The 24,525-nt window shown below is 47.0% G+C and overlaps 2 protein-coding genes across 2 annotated transcripts; one reads left to right on the forward strand and one right to left on the reverse strand.

The window, feature by feature from the left end:
* Window positions 1-3,497: 3,497 nt before the first annotated feature.
* LOC311321822 (coatomer subunit delta-like) lies at window positions 3,498-11,445 on the reverse strand. Its single transcript, XM_084453837.1, has 10 exons — window positions 11,304-11,445; window positions 9,869-10,132; window positions 7,594-7,773; window positions 7,071-7,276; window positions 6,398-6,559; window positions 5,295-5,460; window positions 4,953-5,100; window positions 4,502-4,610; window positions 4,190-4,394; window positions 3,498-3,910 (listed from the first exon to the last, which is right to left on the reverse strand). The coding sequence occupies exons 1-10, from the start codon at window positions 11,304-11,306 to the stop codon at window positions 3,821-3,823; spliced, it is 1,533 nt and encodes a 510-aa protein (XP_084309963.1). The 5' UTR covers window positions 11,307-11,445; the 3' UTR covers window positions 3,498-3,820.
* A 394-nt stretch (window positions 11,446-11,839) lies between these two features.
* On the forward strand, window positions 11,840-21,436 carry LOC311310128 (porphobilinogen deaminase-like; the record flags this gene model as incomplete). The annotated part of the gene is made up of 14 exons (XM_084439547.1): window positions 11,840-11,963; window positions 13,481-13,534; window positions 13,891-13,963; window positions 15,055-15,104; window positions 15,581-15,636; window positions 16,213-16,290; window positions 16,614-16,691; window positions 17,026-17,101; window positions 17,208-17,321; window positions 17,435-17,473; window positions 17,597-17,716; window positions 18,558-18,611; window positions 18,774-18,860; window positions 21,260-21,436. The coding sequence occupies exons 1-14, from the start codon at window positions 11,940-11,942 to the stop codon at window positions 21,434-21,436; spliced, it is 1,080 nt and encodes a 359-aa protein (XP_084295673.1). The 5' UTR covers window positions 11,840-11,939.
* Between the last annotated feature and the right edge of the window lie 3,089 nt (window positions 21,437-24,525).

A 24,525-nucleotide genomic window follows, 5' to 3' on the forward strand; every position in this document is an offset into this window, starting at 1 on the left:
CCAGGACCATGACCATGACCAGACCAGTACCAAATAAGGATCAAGACCAAGACCAAGACCAATACCAATACCAGGACCAGACTAGGACAAATACCCATACCAGGACCAGACCCGGACCAATACCAATACCAGGACCAGACCAGGAACAATACCAATACCAATACCAATACCAATACCAATACCAGGACCAGACCAGGAACAATACCAATACCAATACCAATACCAATACCAATACCAATACCAATACCTATACCAATACCAATACCAATACCAATACCTATACCAGGACCAGGACCAGGACCAATACCAATACCAATACCAATACCAATACCAATACCAGGACCAGGACCAGGACCAGACCAGGAACAATACCAATACCAATACCAATACCAGGACCAGGACCAGGACCAGGACCAGGACCAGGACCAGGACCAGACCAGGAACAATACCAATACCAATACCAATACCAATACCAATACCAATACCAATACCAATACCAGACCAGGATAATTAAGGAGTAGGCTGGGGTTTTAGAACTCAATGAGTTAATGAGGATCAATGAGTTAACCAGGCTAGAATGTGTGCCCCCCCATCCTAGATAGAGTGTGTGTGTGTGTGTGTGTGTGTGTGTGTGTGTGTGTGTGTGTGTGTGTGTGTGTGTGTGTGTGAGTCATAGAGTCACTGCTCTAATCTGCTGAGTAAACACCACATTCCTGATGTCAGAGGCTCTTTCAGAGAGACAGATTGAAGCATGCTGGATGCCGGCATATCAGAGCTCATCCGGTCCAGGTAGAGTGAATCAGACGCGCGACACACCAGGATGAGAGAGAGAGGACAGTGGACGAGTGATGTTTCACATGGGGAATGCTCAGGGTTGAATCTCTGTTAAGCCAAACCCTTCTAACAGTATAAATCATGGCCGACGAATCATGATTCAACATCCTAACTCTCTCCTGCAGAGATAGGATAGTCAAATAATATCCGTTCCTACCTTGAATCGCACCTTCTTCAGCATCATCTTTTGTTCTTAAAGCTGCTCCTAATGTAACGGATAGATCCTCTCACATGTGGAACCAGAGTTCCTGACTGACTGACTGGCTGACTGACTGACTGACTGACTGACTGACTGACTGACTGACCTCCTCCCTGGCTGAGTGATTGGTCTGTAGTCCCTACTACTATAGTCCCTAGACTACAACTATAACCTCTGTCCCCTGCCCGATGACCGGCTGTAGTCCACTGTCCTTTCTCTCTGCCCAGAGTCTCGGACAAAGCCCGGCCCTGCCGTTATCAGGCTGCTCTGTCACCCGCACGAGGACCCTCCCTCGTTTACGGCCCAGAGCTGACCCTCCTCCCACCACTAAACACCACATAAGGGCGTTGTTAACCCCCCCTGGCCCCTAGTTGATCTGACCCCTCACCCCTCCCGTCCTTCCCCACTTCCCATCTGTTTCACCACAAAGAGTTTGGCTGAAACACCCTGACCCCGCCCACTCATTCCATTTTCTATGTTCTCAATATCCCCCTCACTTAGTTTCTTTCCACCGTCACTCTACATGTCCCTGTCCTCTACTACCATCTTATCAGCTGGTCCTCTCAAATCAACCAGTTATGAATCAGGTCAACATGAGATCTAATCCCATACATATCATATAGATCCCACTGCCTCACTCTCCTCTAATACATACAGCTCCCAGCCCAACAGTTGTGTGTTATTGAGGAGCCAGCTATTACATTTCACTACAGCTCATGGGCCTGAACTATATCACCGCATGCTAACATCGGTCAGGGCTTATCCTGTATGTTTCCAGTCCCTGCGAAGCTTAAAAAGAGGTGGTCACTGCCTAATGCTGCACATACACTCACCACACTACTCTGCACATACACCCCATTCTGTCTATAGTATCCCCTTTGTTCTTTGACAGATCTTAATTTGTACATTGCACTGCATTTTGTTGCAGTTTGTTGTATTTTGCATTTGCACTGTTTTCTGTACTGCTTTGCCCTGTCATGTCCTGTTTTGCACCCAGTCCTATATCATCTACAGCAGTGTATGTCTTAACCCTAGTCACATTCCTAGTGTGTGTGAACCATACACAGTACATGGCAATAAAGAGATCTTGAATCTTGACTGTCAACCTAGAAACAGTGCTTTTCTCCTCACACACGCACGCACGCACACACACAGAACCAGAAAGTTTAATAATACACTTTATTCAATTAAAGTTTGTTGTTCAATGTTTACACTGGAATGTTAAGATTCCTCGTTTGTAATTGTATTTTACAGTTTAAAAACGTTCCATCTCCATCCACTATCGGTCACAACCGCATCATTGAAATTCTGGGAGTAACAAATAAACAAAAATAATCTAAACAAAAACATGACCAAAGCGCCGGTGCGTTGTGATGCTGTCATGACAGCGTGGATCTCGGTGAGATCGCCAGGGAGACGGTGGGTGACTGTCTGGGAGGAGGGAGGAGGGGTCAGATGACATCACAAAGTGGGCTGGTTAGCAGCTGCCTGGGTGCTCCAGGTGGCCTAGTCAGGAGCAGCACCCTACATCCCAGCAGCAGGTCGCTATGGTGATATCGCTCCTAGATACCATCTGTGAGGAGATTTCAGATCTAGACATGCCCTTTTCTTGTCGTCCCAGTGAGCACAGCAGCAGAGATAGGCAGCCTGGAACACCTGTCCTTCTACCTGCCCAGGTCCAGATTCACCCCCTCCCTCCCCCCCTCCCTCACTCCGTCATCAATCACCCCCCTCCCCCCCGCCCCTAGGGAACACGCCATCGCCGTGGTAAGAGACTTTCATGTATGGGGTGGAGTGGTCAGAAGGACACAGGTAGAGTTGGGAAGCAGAACCACAACCCGGGTAGATGAAAATGGTGACTGATTAGGAAACGTGGATTTACATGTATGGTTTCTGGCAGGAAATAATATACTGCAAATATATTGTTGTTGTTTTTTTGAACATGGAAAACGGACTATGAAAAGTCTGGTTGGTGTTTAATGCTGTTTGTATAAAACGACAGGAGCTGGGTTCTGGGGTGGAGGGGTGTGGGAAGGACCTCTGGTTCTCAGGCAGGGGGATAGCAGGCCGTGGGTGGGGGAGCATGGAGACATGTTGGTGGTGTGCGTGTCCAGTTCTATCCCCCCGGGAAGCCCGGTTAGCATCAGAGAGCTGGCCGAGGGCTACGCTGGCCTGTGTACCGCTCTGCTCCCCTTCACCTGCCCAGATCCCTCCTAACCCCCTCCCCTCTCCTCCTCTTTCTCCTCACTCCCTCCCCTCTCCTCCTCTTTCTCCTCACCCCCTCCCCTCTCCTCCTCTTTCTCCTCACCCCCTCCCCTCTCCTCCTCTTTCTCCTCACTCCCTCCCCTCTCCTCCTCTTTCTCCTCACCCCCTCCCCTCTCCTCCTCTTTCTCCTCACCCCCTCCCCTCTCCTCCTCTTCCTCCTCATTCCCTCCCTCCGCCCCTTCCTGTTCTGTGGTGTAGTTCCATCCCATCTCAGCAGAAACAGCATCATGTTTTGCTTCCTGTTTTGATTAACTCTTTATATATAGATATTCTTCTTCTTCTCTCGCGCAAACATATAAATACATCAATACGGCGCTCTGCCACCCCAACGACAGAGAGAGAGAGAGAGAGAGAGGAGAGAGAGGGAGAGTAAAAGAGAGAGACAGAGGGGGGGATACATCATGTAGACCACAGACAGTCTCTGATATGAAGGTAGACAAGCGGGCAGGCAAGTACTCTCTCTCTCTCCTCTCTCTCCTCTCCTCTCCTCTCCGAGCTCGGACTCCGTCCTGCTGTCCTCGTTTACAGGATCTCGTACTTGTCGACAACGAAGGAGGTCTCTGAGGAGTATCTGACAGGGGCGTCGCCTTCTACATGGGCCACTTTGGTGACCTTGAGGAGGAGAGAGAAGAGGGAAGCAGAGTGGAGAGGTCGATGAGGGCAAAGAGCGACCGGCCAGTTTAGCAGGAGATCATTCACGTCAATCATCTCTGGGTAACTCAGGGTGGGGGGTCATTTCCAATGCAACTCTATTCTACATTCACACTCAATGGAGCCCAAATCATCTGCCATCGCCATTAAGATCTTTCTATGAATAAACTGCGAGCGTCCGCAGCCGTGAGCAGCGAGCACGCCGGCTACCCGGCGGTCTGAGCGTGATGATGGTCGCACCTGTATGTCGGTGTAGCTGCGCTTCGAGATGAAGGACACGTTGACGGGGAAGAAGTCGCTGGGCTGGCCCGCCATGCTGAACTCCAGGCTGCCCGACTTGTTGTTGGCATCGATGACGGGCAGACACCACTCCAGAATGTTCCGTCTGCTGTCGTGCTTGTACTCTCCGTCCAGGTCCCCGATCACCGGAGCTCCGACGCCGGACCTGGGCGGACACGCAGACGTACATGAAGACACACACGGCAGTCAGGCTCTGAAGCGATCCCAGGTGAGCATGGCGGTGGGCTCTCTCTATAGGGGGTCAGTACTCACGGTACGGGGAGGGAGATGACCACGTCATTGAGCTCCAGACTGTGCTCCTGCAGCTCATACTCTATGTTCACATCACATCCAGATCCGCTCTCTGAAGGCCAGCAGTTTACTAGGGAGGAACAAGGACAACACCAGGGCTTTAAAACAGAGCTCATTGGCTGAGCAGAACTGAGACAGACACAGTCAATGAGAGAGTCCTGCTGAGACAGGAAGATAAGACAGAGACAGAGACACCGAGAGAGAAGAGACAGAGACATTGGGAACTTATATTTTCATACTTTGGCAATATTATTTTTTTTAATTTTCATGCCAGGGAAGCCTTTGAATTTAACTGAATTTAATTGTTTTGAGAGAGAGACAGAGACAGAGACAGAGAGAGAGAGAGAGACAGACAGACAGACAGACAGACAGACAGACAGACAGACAGACAGGCAACATGAGAGAGACTAACTGGTGAGAGGTATGAGGGCCTCGTCTGTGGTCTGCAGTCTCCACTTCAACACGCCCACATCGTTGTTGAGGGGGAAGGACTTCTCCGGGTTCTTCAGTCCGATCACCGAGTCCGTCGTGAACAGCTTCTTATCCACGTTCGGATGTGTCTGGAAGGGGAGAGGAGGCCGGTCAGATACCGGACGATCTAGCGGATCGGATAGGATAATCACACACGTAGGCAAGAGACCGCTGGCAAAGACGAGTACGCCTAGGCCCTGCTGAATTCCAGAGGGGTCAGCGAGAGGCCAGGCGAGCCCTTGCGCTGACCCCTGACCCGGGATGTGATCTGCTCTGCGCTGACCTGTAGCTGGACGCCCTTGCTGTCATTGTTGCTGACCATGAGGCGGATGCGTCCGTTCTTGTCGTCCGACACCCGGAGGGTGATGATGCCCAGCAGCTCCATGCTCTGCAGACCCCCGTCACGGCCGCAGGTCAGGGAGATCTTCTCCTCCACGCGCAGGTGGACGCTGACACAACATCAGAGGACACAGTGATCATCTGAAAACCTAAGGTAGAATCCATACTAACGGCCGAAAGAAATATGGTACCGAATCATGTAAGACTGCATCCTGTTTAGACACTAATATGCGAGTCACGCTACCCTCAATTTACTTTGTCCAAATTTGATGTAAATAGATGAAAAATAAGGACTTAACAGGACTTGTCCGCTAACTGCTCTGCTTGTGTCAGATTCACTACAATCTTAGGAACTGTACAGGAGCCTATCAGCAGAGGCGTTGCCGTACAGGAGCCAATCAGGGGAGGCGTTGCCGTACAGGAGGCTATCAGGAGAGGTGTTACTATACAGGAGCCTATCAGAACTGGTCTTACTGTACAGGAGCCAATCAGGGGAGGCGTTGCCATACAGGAGCCTATCAGGAGAGGTGTTACTGTACAGGAACCTATCAGGACTGGTGTTACTGTACAGGAGCCTATCAGGACTGGTGTTACTATACAGGAGCCTATCAGGAGAGGTGTTACTATACAGGAGCCTATCAGGGGAGGTGTTACTATAAAGGAGCCTATCAGAACTGGTGTTACTGTACAGGAGCCTATCAGGACTGGTGTTACTATACAGGAGCCTATCAGGAGAGGTGTTAGTATACAGGAGCCTATCAAGGGAGGTGTTACTATACAGGAGCCTATCAGGGGAGGTGTTACTATACAGGAGCCTCTCAGGGGAGGTGTTACTATACAGGAGCCTATCAGAACTGGTGTTACTGTACAGGAGCCTATCAGAACTGGTGTTACTGTACAGGAGCCTATCAGAACTGGTGTTACTGTACAGGAGCCTATCAGAACTGGTGTTACTGTACAGGAGCCTATCAGGAGAGGTGTTACTGTACAGGAGCCTATCAGGAGAGGTGTTACTATACAGGAGCCTATCAGGAGAAGGTACTGTACCTCTCTACATTGACAGGAGGCGGCAGGACTTTGGAGGCGTCGGAGCCTCTCTTCCCCATGGTGGGCATGATGGTCTCCCCCTCCGACTTCAGCTTGTCCACAAAGTTGTCCACCTCCTTCCCCCTGGCTCCCAGCTTCAGGGCCTTACTGGGCCCACTGGGTCTGCAGGAGAACACAGCAGCATCAGAACCGGCCCTCACACTGGGCGCCAGCGCACACACACACTCATCATCATACTGTCAAATTCACAGACAACGGCAGCTCTTCAGGACATCACTGCTGTCAGGTCAAAACCTTGTAACTTTTTTAATTATACTTTATTTTACATCAATTACATCTGATTAATTCTAAACAGCTCATTTCAAAGATCAAAAACATAGAAATTATAATGTTCTTTTCAACGTTGTGAAAACTTGCCATTTTGGAGATACTGTACAAGCTCTTGACCCGACAGCAGCGATATCTAAATAAAGCCCTTGCAGCTTTGACATATTCCTGTACAATATAGTTAACAAGTTCCTGAATGAGGAATACTTTACTTTTAATAATGTATTCGTCAGAGACAGTGAACAGTTTAAAACATTAACTTCACGGATGGAAAAAAAAAACAGAAGCGGCCAACAGGATCATTTTCATCCGTAGTCCCTCAAATAGCCTCCAGTATCTCCAATACCTGACAGGTGCAGGGGCCATCTTGGGTTTGTCGGCCTCTACGATGGTGTCTTTCATGATGGACCCTGAGCTGATGCTGGTCATGCCGGCGTTGCCGAACCCCCCAAACGCCGGGGTCTTCTTCCCAGAGCGCTCGGCGTCCCGGCGTGCCTGCTGCAGCTCCTTGGCCTTCCTCCTCATCTCCGCCTTGGCCTCGCGCTCCTGGGTCTGGGGTGAGAGAGCGGGATCTGTTACTCCTAGAAAGCTTTCCTCTTGAGTTAGGGATTATAGAGAGAGAGATACAGACAGTTTTTCCCTCACAACATCAACAACCCCAAGCCCCATCATCACCCAGGTCTCTGGGGTATTACCCAATCAACTAGTGTACATGCACCTGTTATTCCACTTAACTGCGTATCCAAAGTGACTTATAGTATAGGGAGAGTGAGTGTGATTGCGACCGTGAAACAGGAAGTGAACTTCTGAAACAGGACTTGGACCAACAGTCCCGGCCCCTCGTGTCCCTCAGGACCTGGATGTCTCACCTCTCTGACGGCCCGGAACACCTTCTCCTCGTGGGAGTCCATCTCGGTGAAGGTCCTGATCTGGGCCAGGTTGACGTTCTCCCTGTAGCCCAGGGCCACGATCTCGTCGAAGGCGAAGATGAGGTCGAAGCAGTGGTCTGAGATCTCGCTCTCCTCCAGCACGCGGCAGTACTCTGGGATCTGGAGGGGAGGACGGCCATCGAACCAGCACGTATTAGAACCGCACACCAGACGCACATCCCTGGGACATTTGACCAGACGCACATCCCTGGGACATTTGACGTTTATTACAATCCACACATTTTAATGCTTTAGCACAAAGCATAGGATACTGTAGAACACCTTGGTTGCACACCAGATCTGTGTCAGTCCAGGTCCAATACAAAAAATACAGGACAAACGTCTAAAGTCATGGAGTACTCAAACCAGCCATAGTTAGCCTAAAACGATTTTAACGTTTTATAGATTTGTACTTGTTCATATCCTCAAAGGTTGGGCATTTGAATGGCTTTTTTCATTCATGTATTGTTCTGAGATAACTAGCTCCAGCAGCAACTAACCTCTCAAGTAGGAATTAGGGCTGTCCACTTAACAGCACAAATGAATCAGTTTCACCCCCTGACACCGTAGGCTACGTCATACGTCGCACAATTTGGTGCGTTACTGCCTGATGGAACATGACGGAAGCAGATGAACAAACTTTGTTTGGCACTCTGAATGGACAATGTACAAACAAAAAAGGCCCAGTTGGATCTGTTGATAAGTCGTCACAGTCACATGCATTCTCTGCAAGAAGGAATGTGTGTACCATCGGAGTAATCCAAGCCTGAAGTACAGTATCACCTCAATGCAAAGCACTGTATTGTTCATCGGGAGTGGTTAAAGTTAAAGTCCCACTGATTGTCACACACCTGAGTGTGTGAAATTTGTTCTCCGCATTTGACCCATCCCCTGGGGGAGTGGTGAGCAGCAGCGGTGCCGCGCTCGGGAATAATTTGGTGATCTAACCCCCCAATTCCAACCCTTGATGATGAGTGCCAAGCATGGAGGCAATGGGTCCCATTTGTATAGTCTTTGGTATGACCCGGCCATAGAGAGCAAATTGACAAATTATTGAGTAGTAAAGGGAAAATGCATGTTTAGCCCTGTTTTAAGGTTACTTATGATCATATACAAGATCAAAACATTGACAAAACTAGCACTTTTGAGAAAGTCTGATAATTGCTCTACCACCGTTTTGGTTATACAATGGATGTGGGTGGGCATCGTGAAAAATCATTCAAAAAAACATGTTAAACTCTCAATTTCAAAGACAAGAAACTCACCGAGGTGTTAGTTGGCGTTCTGACATATAATTCGCCATAAAGTAAGATTCTAGTTCATCTGGAAAGGCTTTTTAAAATATTTAGCACAGAACTATTTAGTCGCAGCACATACTTGTGTAAACTTCTGCAAAGTAGGTAGCCTAGCAACATAAACAATAACAATAGCTACCGTAAGTAGATCCGCTTCCTGAATCCCCTCTGCGGATTGATCTACACATCTACAACGGTCGCTTCAATACAAGTCAATGGATTTCATAAAATGATCAATAAAACCCTACAGGATTCATACTTTGCGGCGAATTTGATGTCAGAACACCAACGGACACCAATTACCCCCTTGGTGAGCTTCTTGTCTTTGAAATCGAGAGTTTAACATGTTTTTGAAAGATTTTTCAAGGTGCCCACCCACATCCATTGTATGGCCAAAACGGTGGTAGAGCAATTATCAGACTTTCTCAAAAGTGCTAGTTCTGTCAACGTTTTGATCTGAACCATTGTATATGATCATAAGTAACCTTAAAACAGGGCTAAACATGCATTTTCCCTTTACTACTCCTTTAAGAGAGAAGGCTTTTAGTTTGAGGCTACCCTCAAGGCTAGCTCGCATTTAACTGTACTGTAGCTTTGTCTCTGCATATTTCAGCTCTTTGTTTTCTATAGACAAGTGAGGATGCTCTGTTGGGTTACTTAAAGAAATTCAAGATATTGAAATAAAACAATATATTCACTTCTAAAGCCACCTTTTAATGTCTATTCAATGCTTTACTTGTCTTCCACAATAATGTAATGTCTTTGAATTGAAATATCACTATGCAACTATTTGCGATAAAATTGATTAGATCATGTAATTAATTTTTAAATTAATTAACAGCCCAACAGCCTTCCTATCCTACAAGGCGGGAGAAGACGCAGCCCTTCCTGTGTAGAGAGTTTCCCCCTTCCTGTCCTACCACGCGGGAGAAGAGTCTGAGTGTCTCCAGGTCCTCCAGGATGTTGCTGTTCTTGGTGGTGATGAGGACCATGTAGAGCTTCTCCAGGGGCTGGTACACGTAACGCACGCTTTCCGTCTCCACAAAGGTGTGCTGCTTGCCCGTGTTCATCAGCTTCGGGAAGGCCGCCAGTAGGCCCTCGATACGTGTCCTTGACATCTCCACAAACTGGCGAGACACGATGGCCTTCCCTGCCCTGGTGCACACCGCTGCAGCCAACAGCACCTGTGGAGAGAGGTTCATAGATACATAGATAGGGAGGCAGACAGATGGATTGCCTACTAGCGAGATATGTTGGGGCGGCTGTGGCTCAGTGGTAGAGCGGGTCGTACAATGATCGTAGGGTCGGCGGTTCGAATCCCACTTCTTCCTGTCCACATGTCGAAATGTCCTTGGGCAAGACACTGAACCGCAAATTGCTCCCAATGAGCAGGCTAGCAACTTGCATGGCAGCTACCGCCATTGGTGTGTGAATGTGTGTGTGAATAGGTGAATGAGAGGCCATTGTAAAGCGCTATGTAAGTGCAGTCCATTTACCATAATGTATTTTGGACCGTGGGTATAACAGGGAGAGTGTGGAAGAGGTCCATAGGTAGACAGAGAGGCACATAGGCCTTTTGCATAGATGTGTGTGACACAGTGTAGATAGCCATTATAGCAACAGGCAGACAGAAGATAGATGGCCTTCAGAGATGTGTTTTCAGATCAGAGGGTGTATCAGGTTGTGTGCAGGGGAGGCAAGGTAAGGTTACAGCCTAGCAGGAGATAGGAGGGGTAGGGAAGACTGGGTCTACTTCCTCTCCAACAAAGCCATGTTCAACTGAACTGGAACATTTCCGGCGGCAACCGGCAACAGCTACGAATATGCCGTCTTGTCTGGCAAGAAGATCTATAATCATATAATGTAAGCTAATATGAGAGATTCCAAAGTCTTCAACATTGCCAGACATTTCAAGCGAAGTTACATGCAAGCTATGACAATGCACTGCCATCACAACCAAGTTGATGAGAGGAACCCCATCAATGAATCTGCCGTTATTTAATTTGGCACGTTAGCTGACCAACATAAACAACTTGCTGCTTGAGATGCCATCAACTTGGGAAGCCAACGTCAACTGGCTACCTAGCAAGCTAGCGATTTCTACGTAAAGTTGTGTATCCAGCGAACGTTCACCGCGTCTTTGGCAGAACAAGTCAAGACCACCACAAAACTAAAAGTTAGATATGAGAGCAAAGCAAATAATTGCACCTTCTGTTCAGCAAGTTTTGTTTCCCTTTCATTCCATTACACAAAATCAGTATATGCTAATGTTAGCTAAGCTAGCTAGCCATCTGGCTAATGTTGTGATAATCGGAAAAGAGGGTAATGCCGCGAGATTAGTGTTCCAGTATTTACCATTCTTGGTCTCTCTTCAATTCAACAATCTTCAATTCCCGACAGTATTTGTTCAGCCGAGTTCTAGTCCTTTAAATCGTCTTTATAAAGAATGTAGTTGGCTAGCAGGTATGAGTGTCACTAACTAGCGGGCTAGCTCCAATATGGCAACGGAGCAGAGCCACGTCTCCAACCGGAAGAATTGCAATTGGAAACTTGACAGCGTCAAATGTTGCGCGCTGCGTCCTTGACAGCTCGAGACAGCATACTCCTCTATAATTCTATAGCTGTTCGGTGTTTCAACCATTTGTTTGTATTTATTATTTTACACTGTGGTGATATTTATTTCTGTCCAACAATATTTTTGAACACTGTGTGGGTAGGAGATGAGCGGATACAAATCTGACCAGGCGCTCGTGAACGCAGCAGCAGAGCAAAACAAGGAAGTGACCTCGCTCGCGCTGAGTGTCAGCAGCAGGGGGCGCATTGAGAGTGCTCACCTACACCCATGGTGTGCACCCGCCGGTTGAGGTTAGCGGAGACACGGACTATTTCGCCGTGTAGTCTATGAATTAATGTTATTATGAGGGCTTTCAGTTCAGGGAATGCTCGTCACTGACACGGACTACCTTTGAGGATATTCACGGACACAAAAAGATGTCGGGAGAACCCAGTTCCCAGGTAAGAAACTCGTGAGCTCGTGAACATCCTTGAGCACAATCCTCGACCGAGGCATGCGCCATTTTCTCAGCCAGCCCACTGAGCACGCTGATTGGCTTATCGGTACGTTCGTCTGCGCCATCCAACTCTGCCATTGGATCATGGATATGAACTGTCACGTTTTATAAAGCCAACATGATTGCAGAATGTTCGTATGGTTTTAGCAGACTCAGTGGTTTTACCAAGCACAGACAATCTCTGGTTTTACTACCTCTCACTCAGTTCACACGTGTGGAAACTTCCACAAAATAACGTTAGGGAGTAGTGTAGGTCGGTAGGTCGGGTAGGAGTTGAGGCGCATTTGAAGGAGAAGGGAGGGAGGGAGGGGACCGGTTCATGGGAGCGAGCGGCGGGGCGGCTAGAGCAAGGGAGATTGGGGCAAGATAGGTTAAAATGGGACGTGGAGGGAGAGGAGAGGGAAGAGATGGAGACAGTGGACAGATGTGGTTGGTGCTCCAACAAGCACAAACCGTGGGGTGAGGGAAAGAGGATCTGATATCGTTTACCTTCTTGTCAAACCAGATTGAGACGTCTAAGTAGTCAGTCTCAGCCGTTGAAAGCAATAGCTGAGCCACACATGATCTATTTTGTGGTCACACACGCCATAGCAAACGTGGGTTGTAACGTTTAGGCAAGCTGACGATATTTGACACCTTTTGGATTCGATTTCAAATAGTTTAGAGGCCCTGATGAGTTTTCCCACTCATCACGGCCTTATCAAGCTAACGTTAGCTGGAGTATCAACCACAACTCTGACAACAGATCCTCAGAATCAGATAGCTACCGCACCCTGCTCTTAGGAACGGTCACAGTTATCAGGCCAAACCAGACAGTTTGGGGGTGGAGAACCACAGACAGGGACAGCTCTGTCTAGAGCGCTGCTGTAGAAAGTTACATGACCTCCACACAGCTCCTCTCATAGACACAGCAGATGCATACACCCAGCCGCTGCTAGAGTAGTCAGGAAACAGGCACGGAAGAACCATGGAGGAAGGACCATATAAGTACATGGTAAGAGGAGATGGTGAAGAGGACAAAAAGGAAAAAAGAAATGCAGGAAAATGAAAAGAGAGAGCGAGTGAAGCGGGATATTTAAAAACTGAATGATAGCTAACCGCAAGTTTGGTTGAGAATGATCCTGTTATGGAAGAATAAGTCTTATGGTTAGTTACGGGAGAAGTCTGTTATGATTAGGCTAGCATACCATATGGATGAATCTGTTATGGTTAGGCTAGCATACCATATGGATGAATCTGTTATGGTTAGGCTAGCATGCCGTTATGGATGAATCTGTTATGGTTAGGCTAGCATGCCGTTATGGATGAATCTGTTATGGTTAGGTAGCCGTTATGGATTAATCTGTTATGGTTAGGCTAGCATGCCACTATGGAAGAATCTATTATGGTTAGGCTGGCATGTCGTTATGGAGGAATCTGTTATGGTTAGGCTAACAAGCTGCTGTTTGGTTTTCCTGACAGGAGGGGACCAGGAAGGCCACACGGGTCATACGGATGGGAACCCGGAAGAGCCAGGTAAAACTATCTCTGACAATACAAGTGAAAACCTCACCTTTTATGATATTTATGCTGATGTAATTGACATCCCCTATTTGTTAGATCTGATGTAGAGTTTTTAAATGGGGAGACAGACAGAGAGAGAGGGGCGAGAGGAACTCGGAGAGAAAGAGAATGAATGAAAATGTAGCCTACTGTAGAAAAGTAAGATGAATGACAGTGGAGAGGGCGCCACACCAGTTCACTTATCAGATGCTGCTCCCGTCTGTCCACTCAGATACAGCAGACAGGGAGGTCTGCAGTGCGCTCAGCAGAGATCTATTTCTCCTGTAGCCTTTGTTGAATGAATTTGTGACTGGATATCCCTTCGCTAGTTGGCTCGTATCCAGACGGACAGCGTTGCTGAGAAGCTGAAAGAGCTGTACCCTGAGCTGCGCCTGGAGATAGGTGAGAGGCGAGCTGCAGTTGCTCTGGTCACCAAGACACTGTTTTATCCTTAATTATCTAACTGTTTCACATAATGGTTTTACCTATAAAATGGTTAAAAATGTTGGCGGTATCATGTAGCGTGAAAGCCTTGTGTTGTGCATTTACAGACATAGTAGATTAAGCTATACCATGACAGTCTTTGAGCTCGGGGGTTCGATGCCACAGGGCGCTATGCCGAGCGGGGGTCCTTCGCACGACAGACACCGACATGGGCGTCAAGTGATCCTAACGATCTAGAGCCCCTCACTCCAAACCACCTACTCCAGCTGAAAGCCAAACCAATCATACCACCAGGATTATTCCATAAGGGAGACCTCTACTCACGGAGGAGATGGAAGCAAGCACAATTCCTGGCGGACCTCTTCTGGAGGAGATGGATTAGGGAATATCTTCCGCTCATGCAGCAAAGGAGCAAGTGGAATAACCCTAAACGCAACCTCAGTCCTGACGATCTTGTTGTCATAGTCGATGACACAGCACCCAGGAACTCGTAGCTCCTGGGCCGTGTAGTGAAGACCTTGCCAGGTAACAAAGGTCTTGTTCGGAGTGTGCTAGTGAAGACAAAAACTAACATTCTACAAAGACCTGTTGATAAGCTCTGTCTGCTCCTGGAAGCAGTTGACTGAGCTTGAGACTTCGAGAATCAACAGTCAACACACGATAACACGACACCACGACACGCTCAAACAAAGACAAAACTAGACTAAACTAAACCAATGCAAATCATGGAAATATAATTGTATTTTGTTTATTGGAACGAAGAGCCGCGCTAAATATTTTGTTGTACTTTTACGCATAATAAATGCCATTTTGGTTGGAATTATAACCCTGGATCTCCGCGTTGCTCTATTGGAATTTTGGATTGGATACGTGCGTCATTAACCCCGCTCCCGCTTGGACAGTGGCTATTGGAAGGCAGTAGGCCTACACGTTAAAGAATAAGCCACTATAACAAGTCAGCTTATAGCTGGAGCTGCTGCCTCCGCGACCCGACCCTGGATAAGCGGATGAAGATGATGATGACAGTCTTTGTCTTCTTTTTGTTTCAGTTGCAATGTCAACTATAGGAGACAAAATCCTAGACACTGCATTATCAAAGGTAAATCTACTTAAACACGGTAGTAATTACAATGTTATTGGGTTGAGTGTTATTATGTCTCCGCCCGGTGCAGCCGTGGCCGGATGGCATTATGTTTCCGGGTTGTCCGTCCGTCCGTCTGTACATACGTCCCATTCTTGTTACCGCGATATCTCAAGAAAGGCTTGACCAAATTTGACCAGAATGTCCAGTTGGACTCAAGGATGAACTGATTAGATTTTGGTGGTCAAAGGTCAATATCACTTGATTTAAGGTCAAGTTCACAAAACATGTTTAGCGCAACCTGACTATTGGCGGAGGCATACATCCGCAAAGCATTACTTCTAGTTTTATTCAAATAAATTATGAGTCTCTCCTCACCGGTATTCATAGATTAGTAGTATTGTGTAGATACTATGTTATGTTCTTTTTGTAACTCGGGCATCCCTCATTGGTCAGTGTCATGACCATGTAACCATGTTGTTTTCCGGATACAGATCGGAGAGAAAAGTCTCTTCACCAAAGAGCTGGAGAACGCCCTGGAGAAGAACGAGTAAGTCTGGTCCGTCACCTGGAGCTGTCAGCTCAGAGCTCAGCTGTCCTCCTGGGCTGGTCGCCAACTAAGGGGCAGTCACTCTCAGAGAGGCTAGGGACCTCAGACATTAGTCTCTCTACAGCCTCCTGGTCGTCTAGACCAGCACCACTCCCTTGGATGTAACTGACCGGTCCTTAAAATGAGTAGAGTAGAGTATGTATGTTTTAATGTCAGTGGTTTAATCATTTTGAGAAAACAGTTTATGGGTAGTTTGCTGATCCTCAGTGATTAAAGGTTGAGAAATACACTATCTCTTCCTGCTCTAGTTCATCCCATACTGCATGTCAGCTACAGCTGCTCTAGCCTGTGTGGAGAGTGAGACCTTATTCCGCTGAAACACATTCTTTGTTACTTTGTAGCAAACTTTGCTTGTGATCCCTGACACACTTTGATATACGCTGGTGTTGCTATACCGTCTTTGTAGGCCTTGCCTCTGAAGTGGACTGTAGCTACACCGTAAACGTCTCTGTGCTTCTGCTGAGTGTGTCCCCTACATGAAGGACTAATGACCCCACGCTTCTCTGTGTCCCCTAGGGTAGACCTGGTGGTGCACTCTCTGAAGGACCTGCCCACCACCCTCCCTCCAGGCTTCACCATCGGGGCTGTGCTGAAGTGAGTCCACAGACAGGGCTGCCTCTGTGCTGCTCCAGGGTCGCTGAGTGACTGACTCACTGACTGTGTCCATTCAACTGCCTCCCTGTTGCTACGAGACTTTGAAGCTTCTAGAGCAGATCCCATAGCAGTCAGGCGTATCAGATTTCAGCCTTCAGTCCATTGTTGACACATAAGTTAGCCCAACATGTTGTGGGTTTTTGTATGATCATTACATTTTAGAAATAATTAGATAAATCCTGTTCAGTCTGCATTTGAGAGCTTGGAACCGGAGTGGATTAGGGTTTCGTCTCTACTCAGCTCCTGCCCTCTGTTCTTTCAAGGAGGGAAAATCCCCATGATGCAGTAGTGCTGCACCCCAAACACGCCGGCCAATCCCTCGACGCCCTGCCCGACAAGAGGTACGGAAAAAAAGTGCAACCAAACCAGCTCAGCATGTGTACAGTCTGTCTCAGTTTCCGTTCTTAGGCTACGTTCACACGGCAGATATTGCGAGCTGCTAAAAGTGCGAGGCGTACCACATGGTCCCTGGCCGGCGCTATCCGGTGCCAAGCGACAGAACACAACAATCATAGGGCGCTTCCTCCGCGGAAAAGCGCCGAAAGGCTCCGAGAGCGCCGCTCCGTAGACAACATTGAAAAGCAACGCGCAAACGCGTTGACAAAATCTGCTGTGCGAACGCAACCTTAGGCTGCTCGATAGGACCGCTGTTGACGTCGGTGTGTATTTCCACAGTGTGATCGGTACCAGCTCCCTACGACGGGCAGCTCAGCTAAAGAGCAGGTTCCCCCACCTGGAGTTCAAAGATATCGTATCCTTTCTAAAACATCTGTCACCACAGAGTTAGACAATAACATCTGAATCCAGCAAACCCCCGAGGGGGTGCATTTGATTTATGTCCTCAACCGTCCCTCCAGCGAGGGAATCTGAACACGCGCCTGAAGAAGCTGGATGAGAAGGAGGACTTCGCCGCCATCATCCTGGCCGCCGCCGGCCTGCGGAGGATGGGCTGGGACAACCGGATCAGCCAGGTACTGAACACGCCTCCTCTTCCTCCTCCAGGACATCCAGATCCAACCCGTTTCTCTGTAACTTTACCCTGAAAGCAGTTGCCAGGTCGCTGATGATTCCTTTGTATTTACAGATCCTGGGCCCTGAGGACTGTATGTATGCTGTTGGACAGGTGAGTAGTTTGTGTTTGTGTATATGTGCGGGGGGCATCTCTGTTTCTTTGTGTGTTGACTGACCCCTGCGTGTGTGTGTATACTGTATGTCTCCTGACCTGTGTGTGTGTGTGTCCCTCCAGGGGGCCCTAGCGGTGGAGGTGAGGGCCAAAGACAGAGACATCTTGGAGATGGTGTCTGTACTCCACCACCCTGATACTGTGCTGCGCTGCATAGCAGAGAGAGCCTTCCTCAGACACCTGGTGAGACACACACACACTCTCTGTCTGTCTCTCTCTCTATCCCTCACTCTCTCTCTCTCTCTCTCTGTCTCTCTATACCCCCATCTCTCCCATGCTCTCTCTAACTAGACTATTCGCCTTATTCACCTGGCAGCCATATTGGTCAATCTGGGGTGTGGATGCGGAAGTGCCCGTTGACTTCAATGTTAAAGGTTCACTGTAAAAACACCACTCCAAGAACCGAAATAGTCAAAATAACAGGCTAAATACACTATCGGTTACAAACTCATCATTACCAGACTCTGATTGTTTTTCACTGCCGTTGTTTTCGCGTTTGGAAATACATGGAGGTGAATGAGCCTAGTTAGCCGTCGGCTGCATTCACTCCGATGTATTTCCAAACGCGAAAACAACGGCAGTTGTTTGTTGTTGACCAATATGGCAGCTGAGGTGAACAAGGCGAATGGATAGTAAATTGCCTGTTTGGGAACCTTTAATGTCTAGCTGCGTACCTGGGACTGGAATGAGGAAGTGATTAGTGCTGATAAGACACTATAAGGACAAGCGATGACGAGAATTCCAATGTACCTGACCTGTACAGTACTTGTTACACATGGCAAATAAACTTTCCATTCTATTCTATTATCTCTCTTCCTCTCTGTCTGTCTCTCTATGCCACTATCTCACACTCTATCCCCCCACGTCTCTCTATTCTATGCAATTCTCTCTCTCTCTTTCTCTTTCTCTCTCTCTCTCTCTCTCTCTCTCTCTCTCACTCTCACACACCCAGACACACACAACAGACACACACACATTTCTGTCAAACCACTGTGAGGCGAGCTCATATAGTCTTTGTGTGTAGGAGGGGGGTTGCAGTGTTCCGGTTGCTGTCCACACAGAAGTCAAGGACTCTCAGGTCAGGGCTTCAGAGAGTCACTTGCATTGTCACTTTGAGGTTCTCTGTCACACAACATCTCTTATATTTTTTATTTGATTGTGTGTGTGTGCATGCGTGCGTGTATATATGTGCATATCAAGGAGGTCATAATAGATAAACCTGTTGTGACGTAATTCCCAGCTCTACCTGACGGGGGCAGTGTACAGCCTGGATGGGTCAGAAAGTCTGAAGGAGACCATGGAGACCAGCCTGGCTACAGACAACAAGGTCAGACTTGGGCTGTGTTCGGAATCGCTCCCTATTCACTATATAGTGCACTATATAGGGCGTCAGCCATTTTGTTTGTAGTGTCCGAATTCTTCACGGAATTTTCGTGCCCTATATAGTCCACTATTTATTACCCACAAGTCACCTTGATTTCCAGGGTACAGTGCATGTACCCTACATTTTCTCCGGTATACCACAATGCAATGCAATTGAGTTGTCTCGCGAAGAGGGCTGTGAACGGAGGATGGCGGCGGCAACTTTCGTGTATAAACTGAAGGAACTCTAGCTTGCGGAGCTAAATCGTAAACATGTAATGTTTGTAAACATGTTACTTGATCGTGCGCTTCATAGCTAGCTAGGTAGCGCGGCTATAGCCAACGTTACATCTTGCAATTAACAGACAGGACCAAAGTAGAAAAACCACACATGCACATGATTAGAATTAAAATTTCAACACTTTATTTGGGATTTAACATTCAAAATGAACACACAAAAGCAAATCCGATACTACCTGAGTGAGTACATCTCAACCTGCAGCGTGAATGCTCCCTGTTAGACTTGTTTGTTTACACGAGGGCGCATCCGCCTGCATCACACGAATGACCGACGCATTTTTGTGACGTTCGGTGTAGTGTCCGAATACTCCTTAAACCATTCCCTAGGTAGTTCACTACGTAGTGAACCCTATATAGGGAATAGGGAGTGAGGGAACGAGGGAGCGTTTCCGAACACAGCCTTGGTCTCACACATTATGAACAGAAGGCTATACATCTGAGCTAACCTGCCCTGTGGTATGTAACCTGTCTGTTGTCTGTCTGTATGTCTCCTGTGCTGTATCCAACCTGTCTGAGTGTATACAGGTGCATCTCAGAAAATTAGAGTATTGTGGAAAGTTCATTATTTTCCATAATTTAATTAAAAAAGTGAAACTTTCATATATTATAGATTCATATATTATAATTTCATTACACATGTAGTGAAATATGTCAAGGCTGATTGCCTCCAAGCCACGCTCCACATTGATGCAGTAATTTGCGCACAAGGAGCCCCGACCAAGTATTGAGTGTATAAATGAACATACTGAACATACTGTACAGTATCATGTATCATGAAGATTAAAACAAAAAAAGGCTTGAAATATTTCACTTTGTGTAATGGATCTAGAATACACGAACGTTTCACTGTTTGAATTAAATTACGGAAAATAATGACTTTTTCACAATATTCACATTTTCTGAGATGCACCTGTATTATATCTATCCTGTCTGCATCTGTCTCTCCTGTGTTACTGTATACATTCAAATTCAAATGAGCTTTATTGGCACGATAGGTGAAAAGAACCCACATTGCCAAAGCAGTACATAAAATCAACATTCAGATTATGTATAAATAAATAAAAAGTGAGTGTGAGAGTGTGTTATCTCTGACAGTGAAGGGTCTGGGTTGCTGCGAGTTCAGCTCCCATACCCAGACCCAGCCACGCGGAGTGAGTATCAGTGATTCTGTGATAGTAATTATGTGTTTGTGTATAAAAACATGACATAACATACACAACAAAACATGAAGCTATATATCAACAATACAATCAAAAGCATTTAACAATAGTTCAATTTATAATATAAGAACATGGGGAGCCGGCAATATCCTTCAGATGTTATCACTCTGAGATGTTTGCTATACAGTAGAATTTGTTTCCCTTAACGTATGACAACAGTCAACATATTTAGCAGCTAATAATGCACACTGACTTTTCTCTCCACATAAATATGGCAGTTTCTCGGGATCAGGGAGGTGAATAAACTCAGGATATATATTATTTATTTTATCAAAGAAAATCTTTATTTTATCAAAGAAAAATATTTCTCACAATATAATAAGAAGTGAGATTCTGTTTCAACATCTCCCTGATGACAAAGTGAACACAGCCTGGCTGTATATCTATTCTGTCTGCGTCTGTCTGTCTGTCTGTTTGTCTGTCCTGTGTTATATCTATCCTGTCTGTCTGTCCTGTGTTATGTCTATCCTGTCTGTCTGTCCTGTGTTATGTCTATCCTGTCTGTCTGTCTGTCCTGTGTTATGTCTATCCTGTCTGTCTGTCCTGTGTTATGTCTATCCTGTCTGTCTGTCTGTCTGTGTCCTGTGTTATGTCTATCCTGTCTGTCTGTCCTGTGTTATGTCTGTCTGTCTGTCTGTCTGTCTATCCTGTGTTATGTATATCCTGTCTGTCCTGTGTTATGTCTATCCTGTCTGTCTGTCCTGTGTTATGTCTATCCTGTCTGTCTGTCTGTCCTGTGTTATGTCTATCCTGTCTGTCTGTCTGTCTGTCCTGTGTTATGTCTATCCTGTCTGTATGTCTGTCCTGTGTTCTATCTGACCTCCGCCCGTCTCCCTCCTCCCAGGATCCTGAGGAGGTGGATGAGGACTGGACGCAGCGCGTGGCCGTGACCGCCATCAGGGTTCCAGGCTCCGCCCAGGACGCAGCGGAGAAGCTGGGGGTGGACCTGGCCTGTCTACTGCTGAGCAAGGGAGCCAAGGAAATCCTGACGGTGGCCAGGCAGCTCAACGACGCCAGATAGGAGCCGGGGTTCGGAGCCTGGAGCGTGAGGTCTGGAGGGTGGGGGGGGGTTAGGGGGCATCTTCGCTACGGAGAGTCAAGAGACGTTATCACTGCTCCCTGGCGAAGCTCAGGCACGGACTCACACCCGCTTAGAGATTTCCGCTTAGAGATTTCCAGAAGAAAACGATAACATTCACTGGACATAATCCCACATTGTTCTCCCATATATAAAACCAGAAACACACATCTTCTCTCTCTCTCTCTCTCTCTCTCTCTCCCTCTCTCTCTCTTTCTTTTTCTCTCGCTCTCTCTCTCTCTCTCTCTCTCGTCATGGAACATTGTGCCTTGCTCAGATCTGAGACCGTTCTGGATCTCTGTGTTGACTCAGATATGACTAAGAGTGTCATTGAAGACATAAAACAAATAAAATATTATTTTATTATTATTTCGTGCTGTTTAGGGAGCCAGAGGGGACTGTCTCCATCTATGGAGGTGTTGAACACATTTAAACATTATCACTCATGTACTGAGATACTATAACACTACAGGTGCTGTGGAGGGCCCCCACCTAACGAGCTAACTCCTGTGCTTAACATGAGTTTTAACAACGCCTCACGTTGGATAAGGGAGCATGCTTACCATCACATGGCATCTGACCGGCCATATTGGTAATGTTGAGATGTCTGTTGAACAGATTGAGGGTACAGAGAGCACTAGTGTGCAGTACTGTATGCATGTACAGTAATGAAGTATGTCAATGAACTAGCTTATGTTCATCTCCATCAGCTCAGGGACAGGTGTGGATCTGCTGATGTATACTGCCGATGTATATCCCTGTACCTCCGAATGGTGGTTGTGTTTTAAAGACTATTGGAAAGCACTGTTTATTTATAAGTGAGAGATTGTAAATGATGTTTCAACCCCTTGGCTTTCGCCACTGGGTCTGCTTATGGACCTGGCGAGGCCAACAGGTGGTACGAATGGTAAGCAGAGCTGTTGTGTGTGTAGCTACAGTAGGTCAGAACAGAGGTGAAACACTGCACACGCTGCTGAACACACACCACACTGAACACACACCGCACCACCACGTCTGCACAGCTATATGACATTCTGTTTTCATCCGGTTCTCATGTTTAATGTAAATAATGCTTTTACATGTCTGATCCTGGGAGGAACATGGATGGACTAAAGCAGCTTTAAAGCGTTGAAAATAGAACGATTTGATTTCCTAAGAGTAGGACACCCGAAGCCATATTCTACCAGCGCTGTGTGAGGTTCACCTGAATGCTCCTGTTCAGCTCCATCATTCCCCAACAGGGACCCTCCAACCAGCTTAGCTTCCTCTGGCCTTGCAGTATGTTCTGAAGGATGTACAGTAGTGAACCTGATTGAATGTACTGTTCTGTAGAACCTTTTACATGTCCCACGCCGTTAGCTAAACAACCTAACCCCTAGAGATAGCCCACCGTAGTTGTGTGCCTTTGCTCAGTTTGTGTTAGAGCCTTCTTACCACATCGTTCTGAGCCTGAGTTCTCCCTGATCCTGAGCAGATTTCTCTGTCACATCACTGTGTTTGTAAGTTGATGGTTTAGACATATTTTTTAATATATACATTTTACAGCTTTCCTTTGCTTTCTTGTAATTAATGTGCACCTACATTGCACATTACCAGTCCTGATAACCCCCGCTCCCCAATGCTTAGGAAAGTATTTTGAAATATTTCATATTCGTATGTTGTGGTTAGCATCAATTCAACTTTACCAAAGCAATCATCGCATGACACAAGTCTGCAATCTCAGAGGGAAGAGTTGGTCTGTATGTCCCTGCATTACCATCAAGATGTTAAGAATCAAACTTCAATAAAATGTGGGGTTACATCTCAATGTGTTTTGATTGCTATTTTCATTGATACTGTTTAGTAAGAAGGCATTAGGATGGACCGCTGTCTGTGGAGAAGGAGCTGGTCCCAGAGGTGGGTGGGTGTGTGTGTGTGTGTGTGTGTGTGTGTGTGTGTGTGTGTGTGTGTGTGTGTGTGTGTGTGTGTGTGTGTGTGTGTGTGTGTGTGTGTGTGTGTGTGTGTGTGTGTGTGTGTGTGTGTGTGTGTGTGTGTGTGTGTGTGTGTGTGTGTGTGTGTGTGAGTGAGTGGAGATACAGAGATACTCACCAACATCAGCTGGGACTGTTTGTCACCTCTCTGCACCAGCAGTTGTCACAGCACCACCCAGGAGTGCTCAAACACACCTGTACTGAGAGACACACCTGTACTGAGATACACACCTGCACTGAGGTATACACCTGTACTGAGATACACACCTGCACTGAGGTACACACCTGTAAGGAAATGAGAAGGGGGGTGGGGTGACATCCATGTTAATGTCACACAGCTAGTTGACACACACACACACACACACACGTGTGCATGGAGTAGTGACACCGAGGAACATGCAAGACGCGCATACAGGAGTGGTCACCGATCACATTCGTTCTCTGCATTTATCCCATCCATGTCCTTCCTCCAAGGGCAGCCAGGAGCCGTGGGCGCGCGCCGGGGGACCGATTCAAGTGCGCATGTCCAGTCTCGCAGTCAGGGACAGGACAGGAAAGCCATCTGTTATGCATGTTTTTATATTGGGGTTCTTTTTGTGGAGAACATGCAAACTCCTCACAGAAAGGCCCGGGAGATCGCCCACCTCTGATCTCTCGGGCTCCTAGTTTTACAGCCCACTCCAGGGTGTAACCATCTCTGAGCTCACCAATTCATCAATGGCAACACAATGGCAATGATTGAGACTCATCAGGGGTCTTATTTTTATTTGAGCCAATTTCCGTAGGTGTTAGCTGAATCTCACTCAATGGAAACATTGTACTTGCATCTCCAGTACACCCACTGGGACTTCAGGTGTCATATTTATTGGAGCCAACTTCCATTTTCTCCATTGTTAAACAGTACAATGGAACTCTTATATTGTCTGCCAAAGCAGACACTGTCAGAGGCGAGTGTTTACAGTAACCCTCAGTATGACAACCTCAACCCTCTGGCTTGTCATTGATATGTCCCTACATTGCATATTATCAGTCCTGACAGCTCATCAATTCTTTGGAAAGTGT

This window comes from Borostomias antarcticus (assembly GCF_949987555.1).
Source record: "Borostomias antarcticus genome assembly, chromosome: 1".
NCBI lineage: Eukaryota > Metazoa > Chordata > Actinopteri > Stomiiformes > Stomiidae > Borostomias > Borostomias antarcticus.

What these genes read in the sequence shown, in the direction of transcription:
- LOC311321822 (XM_084453837.1), bottom strand. An exon ending in ATGGCCCCTGCACCTGTCAG is followed by an intron (nt 6,560 to 7,070) that starts GTATTGGAGATA and finishes GTTCTCCTGCAG; the next exon opens with ACCCAGTGGGCCCAGTAAGG. An exon ending in GTCATCTCCCTCCCCGTACC is followed by an intron (nt 4,395 to 4,501) that starts GTGAGTACTGAC and finishes GTGTCCGCCCAG; the next exon opens with GTCCGGCGTCGGAGCTCCGG.